Consider the following 20,539-nt stretch of genomic DNA (forward strand, 5'->3'; position numbering starts at 1 on the left):
TGTATGTTACCTACAAATACAAAAGTCAATGTGAATGTACAAAGTAACCCATAATGAGGATGAAAAGTGAAGTAATCATGAGGTTTGAGGCTCTAACAGAAAGAAACATGATGACAAAATCTGATAAAACTTGATTCTTTCCACAAATAATAACCACATTTGTGTGCTGTTTTTGAGTTAGTGTTTGTACACTTTTGGAGTGTCCCTGGGGTCCTACTATGCTCTGGTGGGAAGAGATATGGGAAATAAGATTGCATTGGAGAAACATATATTATTGGTGAAATAACTAATTATGTAAATACACACAAACATAGATTATGTAAACACATATGGTATGTTATGGTATCAGTAATAAGGCAATAGGAGGGTTCTGAATAGTACTGAATTATTAAGATATAGCAAATAAGCCTATAAGTAAATCTTACACTATCCTGACAGTTTTTTCTTTGTCTTTAGAATTGAATCTATACAGTGCATGGATATTTTACCAAAAACTATGAAATAACATAAAGAAGGCTCAGAATATTTAAGTGATTACTTATTTTTTAATGTTTGTTTATTTTGAAAGAGCAAGTAGGGGAGGGACGGAGAGAAAGGAAGAAAGAAAATCCCAAGCAGATTCCATAAGGTCAGCACAGAGCCCAAAATGGACCTTGATCTCATAAACTGTGAGATCATGACCTGAGATAAAATCAATAGTTGGAGCTTAATAGGCTGAGCCACCCAGAGGCCCCTAAGTGATTACTTTCTGAGCAAAAGCAATAGTTTAGAATAATATAGAATGGATTTCCAATATTATTTAAGTTGTCAAAATATTAATTTATATAATAAAATAAAGTAAAACTTCCTGTTACATGGTTTAAAAATTCCCAAATATTCTCAGTCTCTTCGATGAGTATTCCATATACTTTCTGGTCTTACTGAAAATTGGATTTTGCCCTATAATCCTTTAAGTATACTCTATTCATTCTACCATACTTATATCAGTCAGGGTCCAGATAGACACTTGATCCGTGTTCTCCTCTCTTCTGACTGTATTTCCAACGGTTTCCTTTACTATGCCTTAAAAAAGTATCTTCATCTTTATGTTTTTAATCATAAAAACATATCAATATCAATAACCCATGATTCCTAATGCCAATTGTCAATCTTTTAGGAACAGCCCCCATTCACAGAGGCATCTAGTTCATAGTCTTATGCTCCACCCCAACTTCTGTTTTTACTCTGGGTAACTTAATGTTCACGATAAGCACCCAATATGAAATCATGTTTTTTTTTTTATCCCTTGACATCCCTAATTTAAGACCATTGCTTATTAAGCAATGGCAAAACCATGGAGGCAGTAAAAAAGTGGTGATCCCAGGGATTTAGGGATAGGGATAGATGAATAAGTGTAGAATAGGAGATTTTTAGGGCAGTGAAACTGTTCCGTATGATACTATAAGGGCTGATACATGACATTATACATGTATCAAAACCTATAATATATATAACATAAAGAGTTAACTTTAAGTTATGGAAATTGGTTGGTATTGATTGTAACAACTGTGCCCCACTAGTGTGGGATATTTATGGTGGAAGAAGCTGTGTGTAGGAAACAGGCAGGAATTCTCTATATTTGCTGCTAAATTTTGCTGTGAATGTAAATGGCTCTAAAAACAGTGTATTAAAATTAAAAGAAGAAAAACACAAATACTGCCTATCCCCTGAGATTAAGACACTGTATTCAACAGCTGCTTACTTAACATCGCATTGGTACCTCAAATTTAGCATGCCCAAATATGAACACATTATTTTCCCTCACAGCTGCTCCCCTTTAATTCTTCACTTTAGTAAATGCCACTATTCTCTGCTAAATTGGCTGTAAGAAACCAACAAAGACATATACAAAGAAACAACAAGCCAAGGATTCATTCTCGAACTCTCTCCCTTAATCCCCACCTCCAGCCAATCACCAAATCATAATGATTTTTTTTTGTAAGTACTTCTTAAATCTCTCTACTTCTACTCAAAAATTACTATCATATTATAGTTTGGATCTCTATAATCTCTTGCAGGAATTATTGCAACTGTATCTCAGCTCATTTCCCTGTGTTAAATCTTGCTTCATTCCAAACAATTCAATAGTCAATGTTTATGAAAAGGTAAGTCAATGTTTATGAAATGTTTTGCTGTTTAAAAATTATACACTGATCTTTCATTGATCTTAAGTTTGAAGAATACTTAGTATTGCCCATTTGTTGTTTTTTTGTTTTTTTTTTTTAATAAACTATCTCCTGATAACCTTCTCAGTCTAATTTCTCTTCTTTGTTAAAACCAAACAGTTCATCATTGTTGAACTTTTGCCAGGTTTTTTGGATGGGCCATTATATCTCTATTTGAAATATTCTCAAAGTATTATAATTTCCCCACTATTATCCATTTCTAAGACTAGGTTATGCTAAATAACATGCAGCTACAAAATCTCAGTGGCCTAAGACAACAATTTATTTTTTTCTTATGTTGAATCCTTATCTATTGAGCTGCAGCTGGTTTATCCATTCTTTAATCGGGAACTCAGGTTGATATATTATCTAGAACACTACCTGTAGCTACTATCTATAGCCCTTTGACATAACAAAGGAAAAGAGAACTCTGTAGTAACCAGATCTGACAATTAAATAGTGGGCCTAGAAGGGATACATACCACTTTACCTCAGTCTCATTGTGCAGAGTACTCCATGGTTCCACTACACTCAGGGGCTAGGAATCTCATCCTTAGCAAATATGTGACATAGCTGATGAACAACATCACTAGTGGTTGTCATGATAATGTTATAAGATACCTATGGTAGTATAATAGTCTAAGAAAATAATGCCCATTAATTGCTGTGTCTATGTTTTCAGCTTAGGGATTAAACATTATAAATAATAAACTAGAAATAATTCCAGGAGATAAAAAGTTAAACAATCAAAAATAAGCACACTTATTTACCTTCGGTAGGGGCTTTGCAGGCTTGCAGTGCAGTCCTCCAACAAATTCAATGTTAGGTAAATAAGGGTAAGGAAATTCAATATCCCAGTAAGTTCGAATCAACCACATTTCAGCTTTCCCCATAATCTCACATAATGTGGCAGGTTTTCCTGAATAAAAATGAAGGATAATGGAAAACAAACTGGTATATTAAATAGGAAATGTTTGACCATCTAATTTTCTAAGAAAAATCTTTAAAGAACCAATATTGGGCCCATGCAAACCATACAAAATCAATTCACCTTTTCCTGAAGGCACATAATAGTGAGATTTTGAATAACCAAGCAAGGATTTAAGTCTAGAACAAGACCAAAAGCCTGCTGCTTTCTCCTGCCAATGGAGTCTGTCTCTTCAGCTAAGCCTGAGCCCTACTTCATGCTCAGAATTGGCAAATACTCTCAGCAAAGGATAAGAAACAAGCAGTGATCCTTGGCTCATTGTAGTAGGGTCTCTGACTCTTCTGGAATTACAATTTATCTCATTCTTGTTGCTCCAAAAGCCTTTTGATTTCTTTAAAAACTGACCTTTGAAATTCATCTGTCTTCTCGTGTTTTCGAGTGTGCTGTAAACACCTAATCACATCCAGCCAGGAATAGAATCTTTTAATACATTTTTGAAAAGTCTTATCTCCTTTGTTATGCAAAATTAAAGTTCCTGTTTCACAAGAGTTTGTCCTCTTTGGTGGCAAAATATTAGCTATTCTGACATATTTAGTTGACTGACAGCAACAAAGGAGTACCTTTCAACTGATGTGGCAACCAATTGAACATTAACAGAATAAAAACTCAAATTAGTGGCTGAATTAAATGATTTTCCTTATTTAGGAGCCAGAGCTTTATTTCTGAATTCTAGTCAATTACTATGGTATAAGGAAACTTACCCAGAGGTTTTGTGTCCTTTTGAAATATATATTCAGTATTGCTGATACGAGGAAATTGTAACTATATAGTTTTCCACCATAAGGCCTTTTAAATATTCTCCTTGATAATTCTAAACATGTTAAAATTTTGATCAGAAAATATGAGGGATTTTGAATTGACCAGGACAATCTATCTGTATAAGCAATCACAAACAAATCTCAGTAATTTATGGGTTTGATTCTGGTAATGGCAATGGTATTGAAAATCCAACTTCATACTCAGTACATTCTCCATTTTAGTGACTTCCTGGTGTCAGCCACGGATGTAATCTTCTTCTCTTTGTGTAATGCTTCACTCGCCCCACCTTTTTTATAACAGTTTTGTAATTGATATGCCATACAATACTTCCTTCTAAAATACACAGTTCAGTAGTTTTTAGTATATTCATAAAGTTATGCAGCCATCACCATTATTTAATTTTAGAATATTTTCATTACCCCCTCTAAAAAACCCTGTATCCATTGGCAGTCATTCTGTTTCCCCTTCTTCGCAGCCTCTGACAACCACTACTCTACTTTGTCTGTATTGGTCTGTTCCAGAATAATCTCACTCATTTCATATAAATAAATTACAAATGGTCTTTTGTGCTCCCATTTTTCACTTAGCATAATGTTTTCAAGGTTCATCCATGTTGTAGTCTGTATCTGTTCTTCATTACTTTTTATTGCTTAATAAGATTTCTTTATATGGATATGCTTCATTTTCTTTATCCATTTATCAGTTGATGATCATTTAGGTTGTTTTCATTTTGGGCTACTATGAATAATGCTGCTATGAGCATTCATGTATATGTTTGTGTGGGCATATGTTTTTATTTATTGTGGATACACAGCTAAGAGTAGAACTGCTGGGTCATAATGGTTGATTCACTTCTTCATAACAAGATACTGTCTTTTTGCTGTTGAATCTCCATTCCTGAGATATTAGGACATTAGGATATTTAGGACACTTAATGCTATTTATTGAAATGAAGTCAATATAGTACAAGGGAAGTAAAAATAATTGATTTGGATAAATAGATTTTTAGAAACCATTGTCTCAAATTTGGAAGTCAAAAGAAACCACAGCATTCCTTTTTGATGTCATACTGAGACACTGTTAAACAATAAATGATGGAAGAATTATTTAATTCTTTAGAAGAATGTGCCTATATTTTACTTTTTTATTACTGATTCCCTATTTACTTTTGAGTCCACATATACTTGGGTTAAATTTTAGCTTGCGTATTTCTGTCTGGTAGAAAATATCATCCCCCAAATTATGATTTTATTGCTCTATATGACATTAAGCAGTTTTGTGTCTAACTTTAGTAGTATTACCCTAACATTACTTTTTCCCCCCAGTTGTTTACAAGTAGCTCCTCAAAATATATTTGAACCACACTTGCATTCTTAACTGGTTTCCTCCTCAATGATTGAAAATATATATATACATATATACATATGTATATATATGTGTGTGTATGTATATATATGCATACATATATATATTTATGATTCATTTAATGATTGTATAAGAATTATGGGTTGTATTTTTTTCAAAAATAATTCAAAAAATACTTGGAATACGTTACATAATGAAGATCCTAAATTCTGAATAACCCTAAATAAAAAACTTTATTCTAATAAAGTAATAGAATTTTTAAACTTCTGAGCCAAAGAAATGTTTTCTGTCTACCTATCAAGCCTTCACATTCTTCTTTCTCAGATTACTGATATATTCCCAAAAAGAATATTCTAGGGTGCCAAGAGCTAAGAATCAGAGACAAAGTCATGTTCCATCAATGATGGTTCACTATAAAAGAGGTTCCAAAACTTCATGTTAAGTTTCTGGAACCAGAAATAAACAGACAACTTAGATCCAGCAACAGATCACTCACCGCTTTATTCATGACTCAGAAAATGTCTCCAAGATGAGATGCTGTTACCTTTGCTCAGTTTTGCCTTTTGCTGTTTGGCCCCTGACCATGGGTAAGTGATGGGCATAGCAGTTTCTGTCCACATGTTTTTAGGGCCAAATCTAGAAGAAATAAGCACCTGCTTCCATCCACAGAAGGCCCAGAAAAAGTCACAGTGCTGTGTGTTAGATCTTATACTGTCCTGAACTAATCACTGGCATATCTTGGGCAGCATACTTCATCAGCAAAGGCAAATGCTGTTTGATATCGATTATATGCAGAGTCTAGAAAAATCAAACTCATGATAAGAGAGATCCGATTCGTGGTTGCCAGAGGCTGAGTGTAGAGTGGACGAATGGGACGAAGGTTGTCAAAAGATGTCCATTTCCAGTTATAAGATAATAAATACTGGGGAATATAGTGTACAACATAATCATTATAGCTAAGAATACTATTTTGTTTATTTGCAAGTTTCTAAGACAGTAGATCTTAAAAGTTCTCACCATAAGGAAAACAATTATAAGTATGTGAGGTAATGGGTGCAAACTTATCATGGTAATCATTTCACAGTAATACATCTCTCAAATCATTGCGATGAGTATCTTATAAAATGTTATACCTCAACTGTTATCTCAGTAAAAGTGCAAAAATTCATAACAAGAAAAGAGTTTTGGTTATCACCTATTACTCATGATCTTATTGGAGCAGTCAGTCAATGGAATACGCAGCACACACACATACACACACACACACACACTCACAAAATCACACAAAAACAAAAAACAACCCTCCAAAACAAACCAAAAAGTGAGATCAACTTCTGAAAGAAAAAAAATGACTGTCATTACTTACTGACTTTTTTTTTTTAATTTTTTTTAACGTTTATTTATTTTTGAGACAGAGAGAGACAGAGCATGAATGGGGGAGGGTCAGAGAGATAGAGGGAGACACAGAATCCGAAACAGGCTCCAGGCTCTGAGCTGTCAGCACAGAGCCGGACGCAGGGCTCGAACTCACGGACCATGAGATCATGACCCGAGTCAAAGTCGACCGCTTAACCAACTGAGCCACCCAGGCGCCCCACTTACTGACTTTTTATGAATTGTCAGTCCAATCTAAATCTAACTTAAATACTAGTAGAGTTGCTAAGGGATTATATTTAGGTTGCTGAATTCAAGAGTGAAATACAAAAGCACCAACGGATCTCCTTTATCTTTATAACTATAAAAAAGAGATATTAATGGTAACTAGACTATAAAAATAATGCTAGAAATAAGTGAGAGTTTTAGCAAAGAATGGTAAAATATTACTGATTGTTATAAAAAAGATCTGAATAAAAATTTGTTTTGAAAAACTTTAGATGTTCAAGAGGTCAGTTTTCCCCTGATTGATCTCTGAATTCAGTGTAAACTTAACTCAGTAAACACATAGAATGCTTCATAAACTTTCCATAAAGTTCATTTGAGAGGAAAGATGCAGAAGGCTATCTACAAACATTTTATAATAAACATAGTAGGAATTTATACTCTTAAGCTCCAGAGATATAACTGAAGAATCTTATGTGGGAGTTTTTTTCCTGACATTATTTTGTTCTGGCATTGAGAAGAATGAATAGAGAGAAACCTAAAAGCAAAGTGAAACTAATATGTATAATGTGAAAATGTCTCGCATCACAAGGAAGTGTGATTCAACGGTAATAGTTGATAAGTTATTTGGCCATGTTAAAATTTACACTTAAGGTACTAATATTCTAAATCTTTAGGGTTACATAGAAAAACTTCATAGGGAGAGTAAGTGATTATTTTGTTATTGTTAAGATGCCAGTAGTAATGCCAGGGACCAAGTTGTTGAGAAGAGAGATTTTGCTTTTAAAATATACTTTAAAGAGAAAGACAAGGATGTAAGATGTCCAAAATATGCAGACTTGTAAACTGGAAGACTAGGCAAGTATAAAATAATAATGAAGATACTTTCTATTCTTATAGTTTTTTTTTTTTTTTATGTTTATTTTTGAGAGAGAGAATGAGCGCACAAGTTGGGAAGGGGCAGAGGCAGAGGGAGACACAGAATCCGAAGCAGGCTCCAGGCTCCCAGCTGTCAGGACAGAGCCCAACATGGGGCTCAAACCCACAAACTGCGAGATCATGACCTGAGCCAAGGTCGGTGCTCCCTCAACTGACTGAGCTACTCAGGCGCCCCTATTTATATAGCTCTTTGTAATGTAAAACAAGACAAGCCATAACAGCAAAAACTTCCTCACCTTTTGGAAAAAAGAATTATTATTATTTTTAATGTTTATTTATTAGAGAGGGAGGGGGGAGGGGCAGAGAGAGACAGAGACAGAACCCAAAGCAGGCTCCAGCCTCTGAGCTGTCAGCACAAAGCCCAATGAGGGGCTTGAACCCACAGGCTGTGGTATCATGACCTGAGCTGAAGTTGGGACACCTTAACCAACTGAGCCACCTAGGCGCCCCTGGAAAAAGAATTATAATGAAACTTCCCATTGAACTAATCTATAGTATGGGAATGGAGAATATAAAGAGGTAAAAGGAATTGCTGAAGTAAGAGAGAAAACAGTGTGCTCAGGGTCAAAGCTCACAATTTGACCTCTAATGCAATTTTGAATAGAACAAAAAAAAACAAAACAGTGAGATTTAAAAAATCTGGAAACATGGTCTTATAGGGGGAAAAAAATCACATTTTGCCATTGGGAGAGAACTGCATATGAAACCAATATATATTTATTTATTTTCTAGTTTTGTGCTCATCACATGCTAAACCCTGCAACCAGCAATAAAACCTAAATTGGATGCAAACAGAAAAGCCTGAGAAAAAGCAAGTCAATCAGGAAAAAAAGAAAAAAAAAAAAAAACCCCAAAAAACCAGACTGTATAAAAGCAAAACTAAACAAGAGAGGAATAGTCCAGAATTATGTCAAATTCAGCACACAGTTTTCTAGATATTCCAAAAACATTAGTAGCAGCAACCAGGATTTATGTGTATACATGGAGAATATTCTTCCTGTGATAATTTGTAAAAAATCAATCATCCAAAACCAAAAAAAATTTTTTTTTTTTTTTTGTTTTTTACTTAAAAAGCTTGGGTCCTCACTTAAAAATATTTTTTTAAGGGACACCTGAGTGGCTCAATCAGTTAAATGTCTGACTTGGTCTCAGATCATGATCTCACAGTTTGTGGGTTCAATCCCTGCATCAAGCTCTGTGCTGACAACTAGCTCAGAGCCTGGAGCCTGTCTTTAGATTCTAACCCTCTCTCTTTGTCCTTCTGCTACTTGCACTCTATCAAAAATAAATAAAACACATACAAAAAAATTTTTAAAATACATTTTTTAAGATTTTATATCGTCAGGTAAACATTTACATTTTATTTTTTAAGTGTTTATTTTGAGAGAGAAAGCACACAGGTGTGAGTGCATGAGTGGGGGGAGAAGCAAAGAGCGAGGAGAGAGAGAGAGAATCCCAAGCAGGCCTCGGGCTTGATCTCATGATCACAAGATCATGACCTGAGTCACAATCAAGAGTCAGATGTTTAACCAACTCAGCCACCCAGGCACCCTTTTTCTTATGAAGTAAGAATCTTTAATGCATGCAAATATATCTTACCTAAAGCCTTGCTGTAATAGTCATCCCATTCCGGAAATACAAAATATAAAAACATAATATCAGTCACTATGTACAGTAACCAATTCTCTAGTCTCTGTACAAAAGTCATGCGGTCTGTCAGTCCCGATGTGATGCCAGGAACATATGAAGAAGGGATAGGAAGCTGAGCACACAGTCTCTCAATGACATTCCCATAAGAAAATCGAAAAGAGTATATAAATGGAATATTGAGGAGCTCAGCCAACAATTCCCCACAAAAGCTTAAGGGATCAGCTAAACAGATATCAAACTTAGCTGCTTGTAGCCTGCTGAGTAACTCCTTATTTGTGATAGCACTCTCACACATTCTTTTGGCTGTCCTAGAAAACCTGTAGACAAGTTCTGTCAGTTTTCCTTGCATGCTCCACCATGAAAGTTTTGGCACTTCAAAGGAAATATCATAGAGAATACCATTGAACTCTTCCATGAGAGTTTCTTTAGTTACTGGAAGTTGAAGGATCTCCACATTAAAGGGAATCTTGGTATGATCAAACAGATAACTTGGTGAAGGTACCAGGACAGTTACCTCATGCCCACGAAGCTGGAGTTGATCCAGGATAACTTTTAAATTAATCCAGTGACTAAAATCCAAGGGCCACACAAGTATTTTCCCAGTCCTTCCAGAGTCGAAGAAATACAGATGCAGCATGAAAAGAACCCAGAAACCTTTTACAGTCCTCATGATCAACTCTTGCTCTAACTAAACCGAGGCTTAAACCAAGTTCATGAAGTTCACAATCCCACAGATCTCCTTCATGACTTTCTCAATCAATTTATAGTAGGTTGAGCTGAACTTTGGAGTACATAGTTGGTTTTACCAAATGCAGCTGTTTTGTTTTAAAAAAAAATCAATACAGTTGAGGCGCCTGGGTGGCTCAGTCGGTTAGGCATCCAACTTTGGCTCAGGTCATGATCTAGTGATTCGTGAATTTGAGCCATGCATCAGGATCTGTGCTGACCCCTCAGAGCCTGGAGCCCACTTCAGATTCTGTGTCTCCCTCTCTCTGCCCCTCCTCCACTCGTGCGAGTGCGTGTTCTCTCTCTCCCTCCCCCTCAAAAATAAACAAACATTAAAAAAATGTTTTTAATCAATACAAACAACGAAATGAGTTAGGTAGAAAATAGAATGAGAGTTTTAAAACTTCTTTTAGAGGATATGAAAACAAAAAGGCTTAAACACAAATTGAGAATAAATTCTAAATGATGTTAAAATCCATCACCATGTGAAGCATATTCAATTAAGGCTGGGTATTTTGGTAACTTTTTCTCTGGTATCTTAAAAGTTCCTTTGAACAGAATGGTCTGTGTAGTATTTTTCTTACGGACAACTCTGCTAGGAATTCTAGAGGAAAGAGGTTATCACCTACTTCCAGAAGCAGAGTATATGTGCCAGAGGCATTAGGGCAGGGAGAAAATTTAAATCCAAATGTTCTCATGCTGAATTCAGTGCCCTTTCTGCCAAATCATATCTATCTTTAAGAGAAAAAATATTTTTTTTCTTTTGCTATTACTTCATATATGAATTCAAGTTCTGATTCTAGATCAGATTCATATTATGTTGAAAAGAAACAGAATAAAGGCAAGTCATGAAGAAGATACCTTAATAATCTTATTTTTCCTTCCATCACACTCAATTCTATTTTCTTTACTTTCTTGTTCTAACAAACTTTTTATAATGTAAAATTCTATTTTCTTTTTTTTGCTTGGATCCCTACACCTGGAAACCACCACCCCATGTAGAAATGGGTCCAATGATATTTAGGACAATAACTTTATCAATAATCCTTTTGCTTAAAAAGTTGATTTTAGGGGCACCTGGGTGGCTCAGTCGGTTGAGTCTGACCTCAGCTCAGGTCATGATTTCACAGCCCATGGATTCGAGCCCCACATGGGACCCTGTGCTGACAGCTCTGAGCCTGAGGCTGCTTTCGATTCTGTGTCTCCCTCTCTCTCTGCCCCTTCCCTACTTGTGCTCTGTCTCTCTTTCTCTCCCTCTCAAAAAAATAAAAAATTTTTTTCTTAAAAAAAATTGATTTTATACAAGGAATTAGTAAGAAATATATCATAATAACATTATCATTTCCAATATCATAAGAATATCTGACTAATAAAAAACAGGATTGAGCAATTATTCAATTGATCACCGTATCTATAAGTTCTACTCCCAAGTTATATATTGATCTGTTCTTCTCTGTCAGTTGTTATTATCACTTTAAACCTAGCCATTTTCATATCCAACTTGGATTTACTGCAATAGTTTTCTAACATCCCTACTTTCATTTTTACACTCTCATAACCCGCTTTATACAAAGAAACTTTCCTGACTTTCAAAAAGTTTATTTCAGAGAATGTCAGTCTTGGGTAAAATATGTTAACTCTCTTTTTCGTGTATGTTAAAATCTGTATTCTCTGAAATGGACCCATGAATCCTGACTGATATTCTAATCTTATGTTATTCTACTTTATTCCTCCATCCACATCAGCTTTCTTTGAGCTTTTTGATTATTAGCAATTGTTTTCTGAAGTGATATCAGCAAGAATTATGGACTCCACCAGTAAGCCTGCCTACCAGCTTTTGGGGACATCTCATCTTCACACCTCCCTTCCCCAGCTAGGCCCACAGTTGTCCCCAACACTGCATGTACCTCACTCCTATTACCTTTGATAGCTCAAGGTGCATGACCCCATTGTGGTGAGACTAAGCCTTTGTAGACAGCTTTTGGGCAAGTGAAAAAGGCTGGCCTGAATCTGTGGGATTGGGAGAGTTTACACAAACTTAAACATTTCAGGGCTCTGCCCTAGGGAAAATGAATGGGAAGCTCTCAACACTAGGTCTGTTTTTGTGGGTTAGGATAAGTCATACAATCTGAAGACATCCCCTCAAGAGGGAACAAGAAGTAAGGAGCAGACATCCATAGAAAAGGACTGAGAAAGCTAGTGGGACTGACGGGTGAAGGTGTTTTTCTCCCCCAGAGCCAGTCAGCAAACCCTGGAGGGAATGATCACTTCTTTAATGTGAAAACTGACACAAGACTTCAAGGAACAAGAAGAGTCAAGGAAATAGGACACCACCAAAGAACACAAAGAAATGCAAATCTGTGAATTGCCTGCAAAAATTACAAATTAGATTGTTCTAAGGAAGCAGAGTAAGCTTAAGAGAACACAGAAAAATCAATGAAATCAGAAAAACAATATATGTACACAATGGGAGTTTCAATACAGATAGAAATCATAAAAAAATGAGCCAAAGATAAAGTTAGAAAAAAATTAAAGAGGATATTTTGCTTATATGAGGACCAAACAAACAGAAATATTGGGTCTGAAGAATATAATGAATGAAATGAAAAAATGAATACAGATCATCAACAGCATACTCTATGAAGCAGAAGAATCTGGGAACTCAAATACAAGTTATTGAGATATTGGAGGAGCCAAGATGGCAGAACAGCATGGAAGTTTTTTGTGTGTCTCGCGTCCATGAAATACAGCCAGACCAACACTAAACCATCCTATACACCTAAAAATCTAATTGGAGGATTAACACAACAATCTGCACAACCTGAACCACAGAATTCAGCAGGTATGTGGCACGAAGAGGTGAACTTGGGGGAGAGAGAAGCCAGTGGAGGGCAGGGAGCCACTTTTGCAGGCAGAGAGAGGATGGAGACTTGGGAGGGGGAGGAATACGGGAAAAGTACCCCTCCCCAAAAGCAGCTGGAGAGAAAGTGGAAAATTAGAAACAGCCGCAGGGACTAAACTAAAAAGGGAAAAGGAGAAAGGAGAAAGGAGAAAGGAGAGGGTTTAAACTCCATTAAGACTGTAAACAAGGAGAGCACAAAGTCTGCAACTCCACAGCTCGATACCTGGCGGTACTCTGGTGAGAAGGGTGAATCGCCAGGAACAGAGTGGGGTCCGGGAGGTTCTCAGGCCACACGGGGAAAATCAGTTCCACTGCTGGAAGGACATTTGGTGGAGACTACTGAAGCCACCGGTCGCAGCAGACCCCAGAAAACAGCCACATTCGCTGGTGCTGGAACAAGGTCGTTAAGGGTGAAGCCTGGTGACAGATATGTGTTGTGATTTTCCATAATCCCTGAAAAACTGCTGCTACACTATCTCGCAAACTTTTTATGGGGCAGGCAGGCACCTGGCCACAGTCTCGGGGCACGGGCAGCAGCAGGGTCCCACAAGCGTTCCTGGGTGCAGCCAGCTTTTGGCCATTGCTCAGTGAGACCCTCCCAGAGGGGCAGAACGGGTCAAAGCCACAGTCCTTCAGAAGTAAGAGACCAGGGTAAAAAGCCGCATTTGATACAAAACTTGGGAGAGAGGTACTGCCTGGGTGGGGCCTGGTCACGAAGAGTGAAAAAGCAGGGAGCAGATGAAAGCTGAAGAGAGAGGACAAGTGCACAATTGCTGATCGGGGAGAACATAGATCCGATACTAGAGACTGGGTAGCTGTGTGACATCATTTTCACCTCTCCTGCGCATGCGCATACACACCTACGAGCACCACAACAATCTACCCCCGTGGACTAGCAGTGCCATCTAGTGGAGAACGGAGCCGTTACAATGAGCCCCGCCCAACGGGGCCAACCTCGTTCTTCAAGAACACAAGTCTCACCACCTACTTAGTTTATGGACTATAAAGCGCTACATAGTCTGACTTCTATGGGAAAACGAAGTAATTTCACTCCTATTTCAATCTGTAGGTCCATCTATTCAATTTTCTTTCTTTTTTTCTCTTTACACTATTTTTCTTTTTCTTGAATACAGAAAGAGAAAAATTCATTTTTATTTTCAATTTTTAGTATTTTTAATTTCGTTACTATATTTTTTACTTTTGTGTAAATTTTTTCAAACTCTCTTACTTCCATCATTTTATTTTAGTCTTCTTCAGTGTATTCACCTTTTCAAATTTTCAAACGATTTCTTTTTTTTTCTTTTTCGTTTCTATTCTTTTTCTTGAATGCAGAAAGAGAAAAACTTCATTTCTACGTTCAATTTCTATTAAAAATATTTTCTTTTAATTTTTTTACTATATTTTATTTTATGTAAATTTTTTCAAATTCTATTTTACTTCCATTATTTTATTTTAATCAATAAATACTTTTGATTTATTCACTTTTTCAAATTTTCAATCATTTCTTTTTCATTATTCTTTTTCTTGAATACAGAAAGAAAAAATTCATTTTTATTTTTAGTTTTTATTAAAAATATTTTTAATTTTTTTCTACTATATTCTTCACTTTTGTGTAAATTTTTTCAAATTCTATTTTACTCCCATCATCTCATTTTAGTCTACTTCAGTGTATTCACTCTTTCAAAATCTCAAATGATTTCCTTCCCCCCCCCCCCTTTTTTCTCTAATTACTATCAACACCCAGAACAAAACACACCTAGGATCTAGCACCATTTATTAGATTTTCTGTGTGTGTGTGAGTGTTTATTTTTTAACTTTCATATTTTTTAATTTTCATTTTTTCATTTTAATTTTTCTACCTCATTAATTCCTATTCTCCCTTCAAAATGACAAAACGAAGGAAGTCACCCCAAAAAAAAGTGCAGGAAGAAACAACAGCCAGGGATTTAACCAACACAGATACAAGCAAGATGTCTGAACCAGAATTTAGAATTGCGATAATAAGAATACTAGCTAGAGTCAAAAATAGATTAGAATCCCTTTCTACAGAGATAAAAGAAGTAAAAAATAGCCAGAATGAAATTAAAAATGCTGTAACTGAGCTGCAATCATGGACGATGCAGCAGCAGAAAGGATGGATGAGGCAGAACAGAGAATCAGCAATATAGGACAAACTTATAGAGAATAATGAAGCAGAAAAAAAGGGGACGATTAAGACAAAAGAGCACGATTTAAGAATTAGAGAAATCAGTGACTCATTAAAAAGGAACAACATCAGAATCATCAGGGTCCCAAAGGAGGAAGAGGAGAAATAGGGGTAGAAGGGTTATGTGAGCAAATCATAGTGGAAAACTTTCCTAACCTGGGGAAAGACACAGACATCAAAATCCAGGAAACACAGAGGACCCCCATCAGATTCAACAAAAACCAACCATCAACAAGGCATATTATAGTCAATTAAACAAAATACTCAGCCAAGGAGAGAATCATGAAAGCAGCAAGGGAAAAAAAAAAGTCCCTAAACAAGGGAAGACAAATCAGATTTACAGCAGACCTATCCACAGAAACTTGGCAGGCCAGAAAGGAGTGGCAGGATATATTCAGTGTGCTGAATCAGAAAAATATGTACTCAAGAATTCTTTATCCAGCAAGGCTGTCATTCAAAATAGGAGAGATAAAAAGTTTCCCAAACAAAAATTAAAGGAGTTTGTGACCACTAAACCAGCCCTGCAAGAAATTTTAAGGGAGACTCTCTAAAGGGAGAAAAGATGAAAATATATAGAAAATACATACATACATAAATACCAAAAGCAACAAAGATTAGAAAGGACCAGAACACCACCAGAAACTCCAACTCTACATGCATCATAATGGCAATAAGTTCATATCTTTCAGTACTCACTCTAAACATCAATGGACTAAATGCTCAACCAAAAGACATAGGGTAATAAAACAGTAAGAAAACAAGATCCATCTATATGCTGTTTACAAGAGACCCACCTTAGACCTAAAGACACCTTCACATTGAAAATAAGGAGATGGAGAACCATCTATCATGCTAATGGTCAACAAAAGAAAGCCGAAGTTAGCCATACTTCTATCAGACAATCTAGATTTTAAAATAAAGACGGTATCAAGAGATGCAGAAAGGCATTATATCATAATCAAGGGCTCTATAACTAAGAAGACCTAACAACTGTAAACATTTATGCACCAAATGTGAGAGCACCCAAAGATATACATCAATTAATCACAAACATAAAGAAACTCATCAGTAGTAATACCCTAATAGTAGGAGACTTCAACACCCCACTCACAGCAATGGACAGATCATCTAATCAAAAAGTCAACAAGGAAACAATGACTTTGAATGACACACTGGACCAGATGGACTTAACAGATATATTCAGAATATTTCATCCTAAAGCAGCATAATACACATTCTTCTCCAGTGCACATGGAATGTTCTCCAGAATAGACCATGTACTAGGACATAAATCAGCCCTCAGCAAGCACAAAAAGATCGAGATCATACCATGCATATTTTCAGACCACAACACACTGAAACTTGAAATCAACAAGAAAAAATTTGGAAAGGTAACAAACACTTGGAGACTAAAGAACATCCTTCTAAAGTATGAATGGGCCAACCAAGAAATTAAAGAGGAAATTAAAAAGTATATGGAAGCCAATGAAAATGATAACACCACAACCCAAAACCTCTGGGACGCAGTACAGGCGGTCATAAGAGAAAAGTATACAGAATCCAGGCCTTCCTAAAGAAGGAAGAAAGATCTCAGATACACAACCTAACCTTACGTCTTAAGGAGCTGCAAAAAGAACAACAAATAAAACCCAAAACCAGCAGAACACATGAAATAATAAAGATTACAGCAGAAATTAATGCTATCAAAACCAAAAAAATAGAAGAAATGACCAATGAAACAAGAAGCTGGTTCTTTGAATTAACAAAATTGGTAAACCACTAGCCAGTTTGATCACAAAGAAAAAGGAAAGGACCCAAATAAATAAAATCAAGAATGAAAAAGGAGAGATCACAACCAACACAGCAGAAATACAAACAATAAGAGAATATTATGAGCAATTATATGTCAATACAATGGGCAATCTGGAAGAAATGGACAAATTCCTAGAAACATATACACTACCAAAACTGAAACAGGAAGAAATAGAAAATTTGAACAGACCCGTAACCAATAAGGAAACTGAATTAGTAATCAAAAATCTGCCAAAAAACAAGAGTCCAGGGCCAGATGGCTTTCCATGGGAATTCTACCAAACATTTAAGGAAGAGTTAACACCTATTCTCTTGAAGCTGTTCTAAAAAATAGAAATGGAAGGAAAAATTCCAAACTCTTGCTATAAGGCCAGCATTACCTTGATTCCAAAAGGAGACAGAAACCCCCACTAAAAAGAACTAGAGATCAATTTCCCTGATGAACATGGATGCAAAAATCCTCAACAAGTTATTAGCCAACCGGATCCAACAATACATTAAAAAAATTATTCACCACGACCAAGTGGGATTTATACCTGGGATGCAGGGCTAGTTCAATATCCACAAAACAATTAACGTGATTCATCACATCAATAAAAGAAAGGACGAGAACCATATGACCCTCTCAATAGATGCAGAGAAAGCATTTGACAAAATACAGCATCCTTTCTTGATAAAAACCCTCAAGAAAGTAGGGACAGAAGGAGCATACCTCGAGATCATAAAAGCCATATATGAACGACCCAACGCTAATATCATCCTCAATGGGGAAAAACTGAGAGCTTTCCCCCTAAGGTTAGGAACAAGACAGTGATGTCCACTCTTGCCACTGTTATTCAAAATGGTATTGGAAGTCTTAGCCTCTGCAATCAGACAACACAAAGAAATAAAAGGCATCCAAATCGCCCAGGAGGAGGTCAACCTTTCACTCTTCGCAGATGATATGATACTCTATATGGAAAACCCAAAAGATGCCACCAAAAAACTGCTAGAATTGATTCATGAATTCAGCAACGTTGCAGGATATAAAATCAATGCACAGAAATCAGTTGCATTCCTATTCACGAACCATGAAGCAACAGAAAGAGAAATCCAGGAATCAATCCCATTTACAGTTGCACCAAAACCCATAAAATACCTAGGAATAAATCTAACCAAAGGGGTGAAAAATCTATACACTGAAAACTATAGAAAGCTTATGAAAGAAATTGAAGACACACACAAAAAAAGGCAAAAGATTCCATGCTCCTAGATAGGAAGAACAAACATTGTTAAAATGTCGATACTACCCAAAGCAATCTACATATTCAACGCAATCCCTATGAAAGTAACACCAGAATTCTTCACAGAGCTAGAACAAATAATCCTAAAATTTGTATGGAACCAGAAAAGACCCCGAATAGCCCAAGCAATCTTGAAAAAGAAAACCAAAGCAGGAGGCATCACAATCCCAGACTTCAAGCTATACTACAAAGCTGTATTCATCAAGACAGTATGGTACTGGCACAAAAACAGACACTCAGACCAACGAAACAGAATAGAGAACCCAGAAATGGACCCACAAATGTATGGGAAACTAATCTTTGACAAAGAAGGAAAGAATATCCAATGGAATAAAGACAGTCTCTTCAGCAAGTGGTGCTGGGGAAACTGGACAGCGACATGCAGAAGAATAAACCTGGACCACTTTCTTACACCATACACAAAAATAAACTCAAAATGGGTGAAAGACCTCAATGTAAGACAGGAAGCCATCAAAATCCTCCAGGAGAAAGCAGGCAAAAACCTCTTTGACCTTGGCCGCAGCAACTTCTTCCTCAACACGTCTCCGGAGGCAAGGGAAACAAAAGCAAAAATGAACTACTGGGACCTCATCAAAATAAAAAGCTTCTGCACAGCAAAGGAAACAATCAGCAAAACTAAAAGGCAACTGACAGAATGGGAGAAGATATTTGCAAATGACATATCAGATAAAGGGTTAGTATCCAAAATCTATAAAGAACTTATCAACCTCAACACCCAAAAAACAAATAATCCAGTGAAGAAATGGGCAAAAGACATGAATAGCACTTCTCCAAAGAAGACATCCAGATGGCCAACTGACACATGAAAAAATGCTCAACATCACTCATCAGTGAAATACAAACCAAAATCACGATGAGATACCACCTCATACCTGTCAGAATGTCTAACATTAACATCTCAGGCAACAACAGATGTTGGTGAGGATGCTGAGAAAGAGGATCCCTTTTGCACTGCTGGTGGGAAGGCAAAGTGGCATAGCCACTCTGGAAAACAGTATGGAGGTTTCTCAAAAAATTATAGAACTGGGGCGCCTGGGTGGCTCAGTCGGTTAAGCGTCCGACTTCAGCTCAGGTCACGATCTCGCAGTCCGCGAGTTCGAGCCCCGCGTCGGGCTCTGGGCTGATGGCTCAGAGCCTGGAGCCTGCTTCCGATTCTGTGTCTCCTTCTCTCTCTGCCCCTCCCCCGTTCATGCTGTGTCTCTCTCTGTCTCAAAATAAATAAAACGTTAAAAAAAAAAATTTTTTTTTTTTTAAATTATAGAACTATCCTATGACCCAGCAATTGCACTACTAGTTATTTATCCAAGGGATACAGGGGTGCTGTTTCGAAGGGGCATATGCACCCCAATGTTCACAGCAGCACTATCAACAATAGCCAAAGTATGCAAAGAGCCCAAATGTCCTTCGATGGATGAATGGATAAAGAAGAGTTGGTATATATATACATATATATATATATACACACACACACACATATACATATATATATACACACACACATATACACATATATATACACATATATACATATATATATATATATATATATATACACACATATATACATATATATATATACGCATACAATGGAGTATTACTCGGCTCAAAATGAATGAAATCTTGCCATTTGCAACTGCATGGATGGACCTGGAGAGTATTATGCTAAGTGAAATTAGTCAGAGAAACAAAAATCATATGACTTCACTCATATGAGGACTTTAAGAAACGAAACAGATGAACATAAGGGAGGGGAAAAAATAATATAAAAACAGGGAAGGGGACAAAACAGAAAAGACTCATAAATATGGAGAACAAACAGAGGGTTACTGGAGGGGTTGCGGGAGGGGGGATGGGCTAAATGGCTAAGGGACACTAAGGAATCTACTCTGAAATCACTGTTGCACTATATGCTAATTTGGATGTAAATTTTAAAAAATAAAATTAGGGGCGCCTGGGTGGCTCAGTGGGTTAAGCGTCCGACCTCGGCTCAGGTCACGATCTCGCGGTCCGTGAGTTGGAGCCCCGCGTCAGGCTCTGTGCTGACAGCTCAGAAGATGGAGCCTGTTTCGGATTCTGTGTCTCCCT

General features: G+C 36.6%; 1 protein-coding gene across 2 annotated transcripts in view; it reads right to left on the reverse strand.

Moving 5' to 3' along the window:
* Positions 1 to 20,539, reverse strand: part of LOC102967993 (UDP-glucuronosyltransferase 2C1-like) — a 57,705-nt gene that overhangs the window by 16,352 nt on the left and 20,814 nt on the right. The window contains exons 1-2 of one of the 2 annotated variants that reach the window (XM_007086904.3): positions 9,454 to 10,361; positions 2,975 to 3,123 (exon numbers count right to left, since the gene is read on the reverse strand). In XM_007086904.3, coding sequence (XP_007086966.2) covers positions 2,975 to 3,123; positions 9,454 to 10,174 — 870 coding nt within the window. In that variant the 5' untranslated portion in view covers positions 10,175 to 10,361. Of the gene's footprint in view, positions 1 to 2,974; positions 3,124 to 9,453; positions 10,362 to 20,539 lie in introns of those variants that run through there. The other variant, XM_042984419.1, reaches the window with a different exon arrangement.

The sequence above is a fragment of the Panthera tigris genome, chromosome B1, assembly GCF_018350195.1.
Source record: "Panthera tigris isolate Pti1 chromosome B1, P.tigris_Pti1_mat1.1, whole genome shotgun sequence".
Taxonomy (NCBI): Eukaryota; Metazoa; Chordata; class Mammalia; order Carnivora; family Felidae; genus Panthera; species Panthera tigris.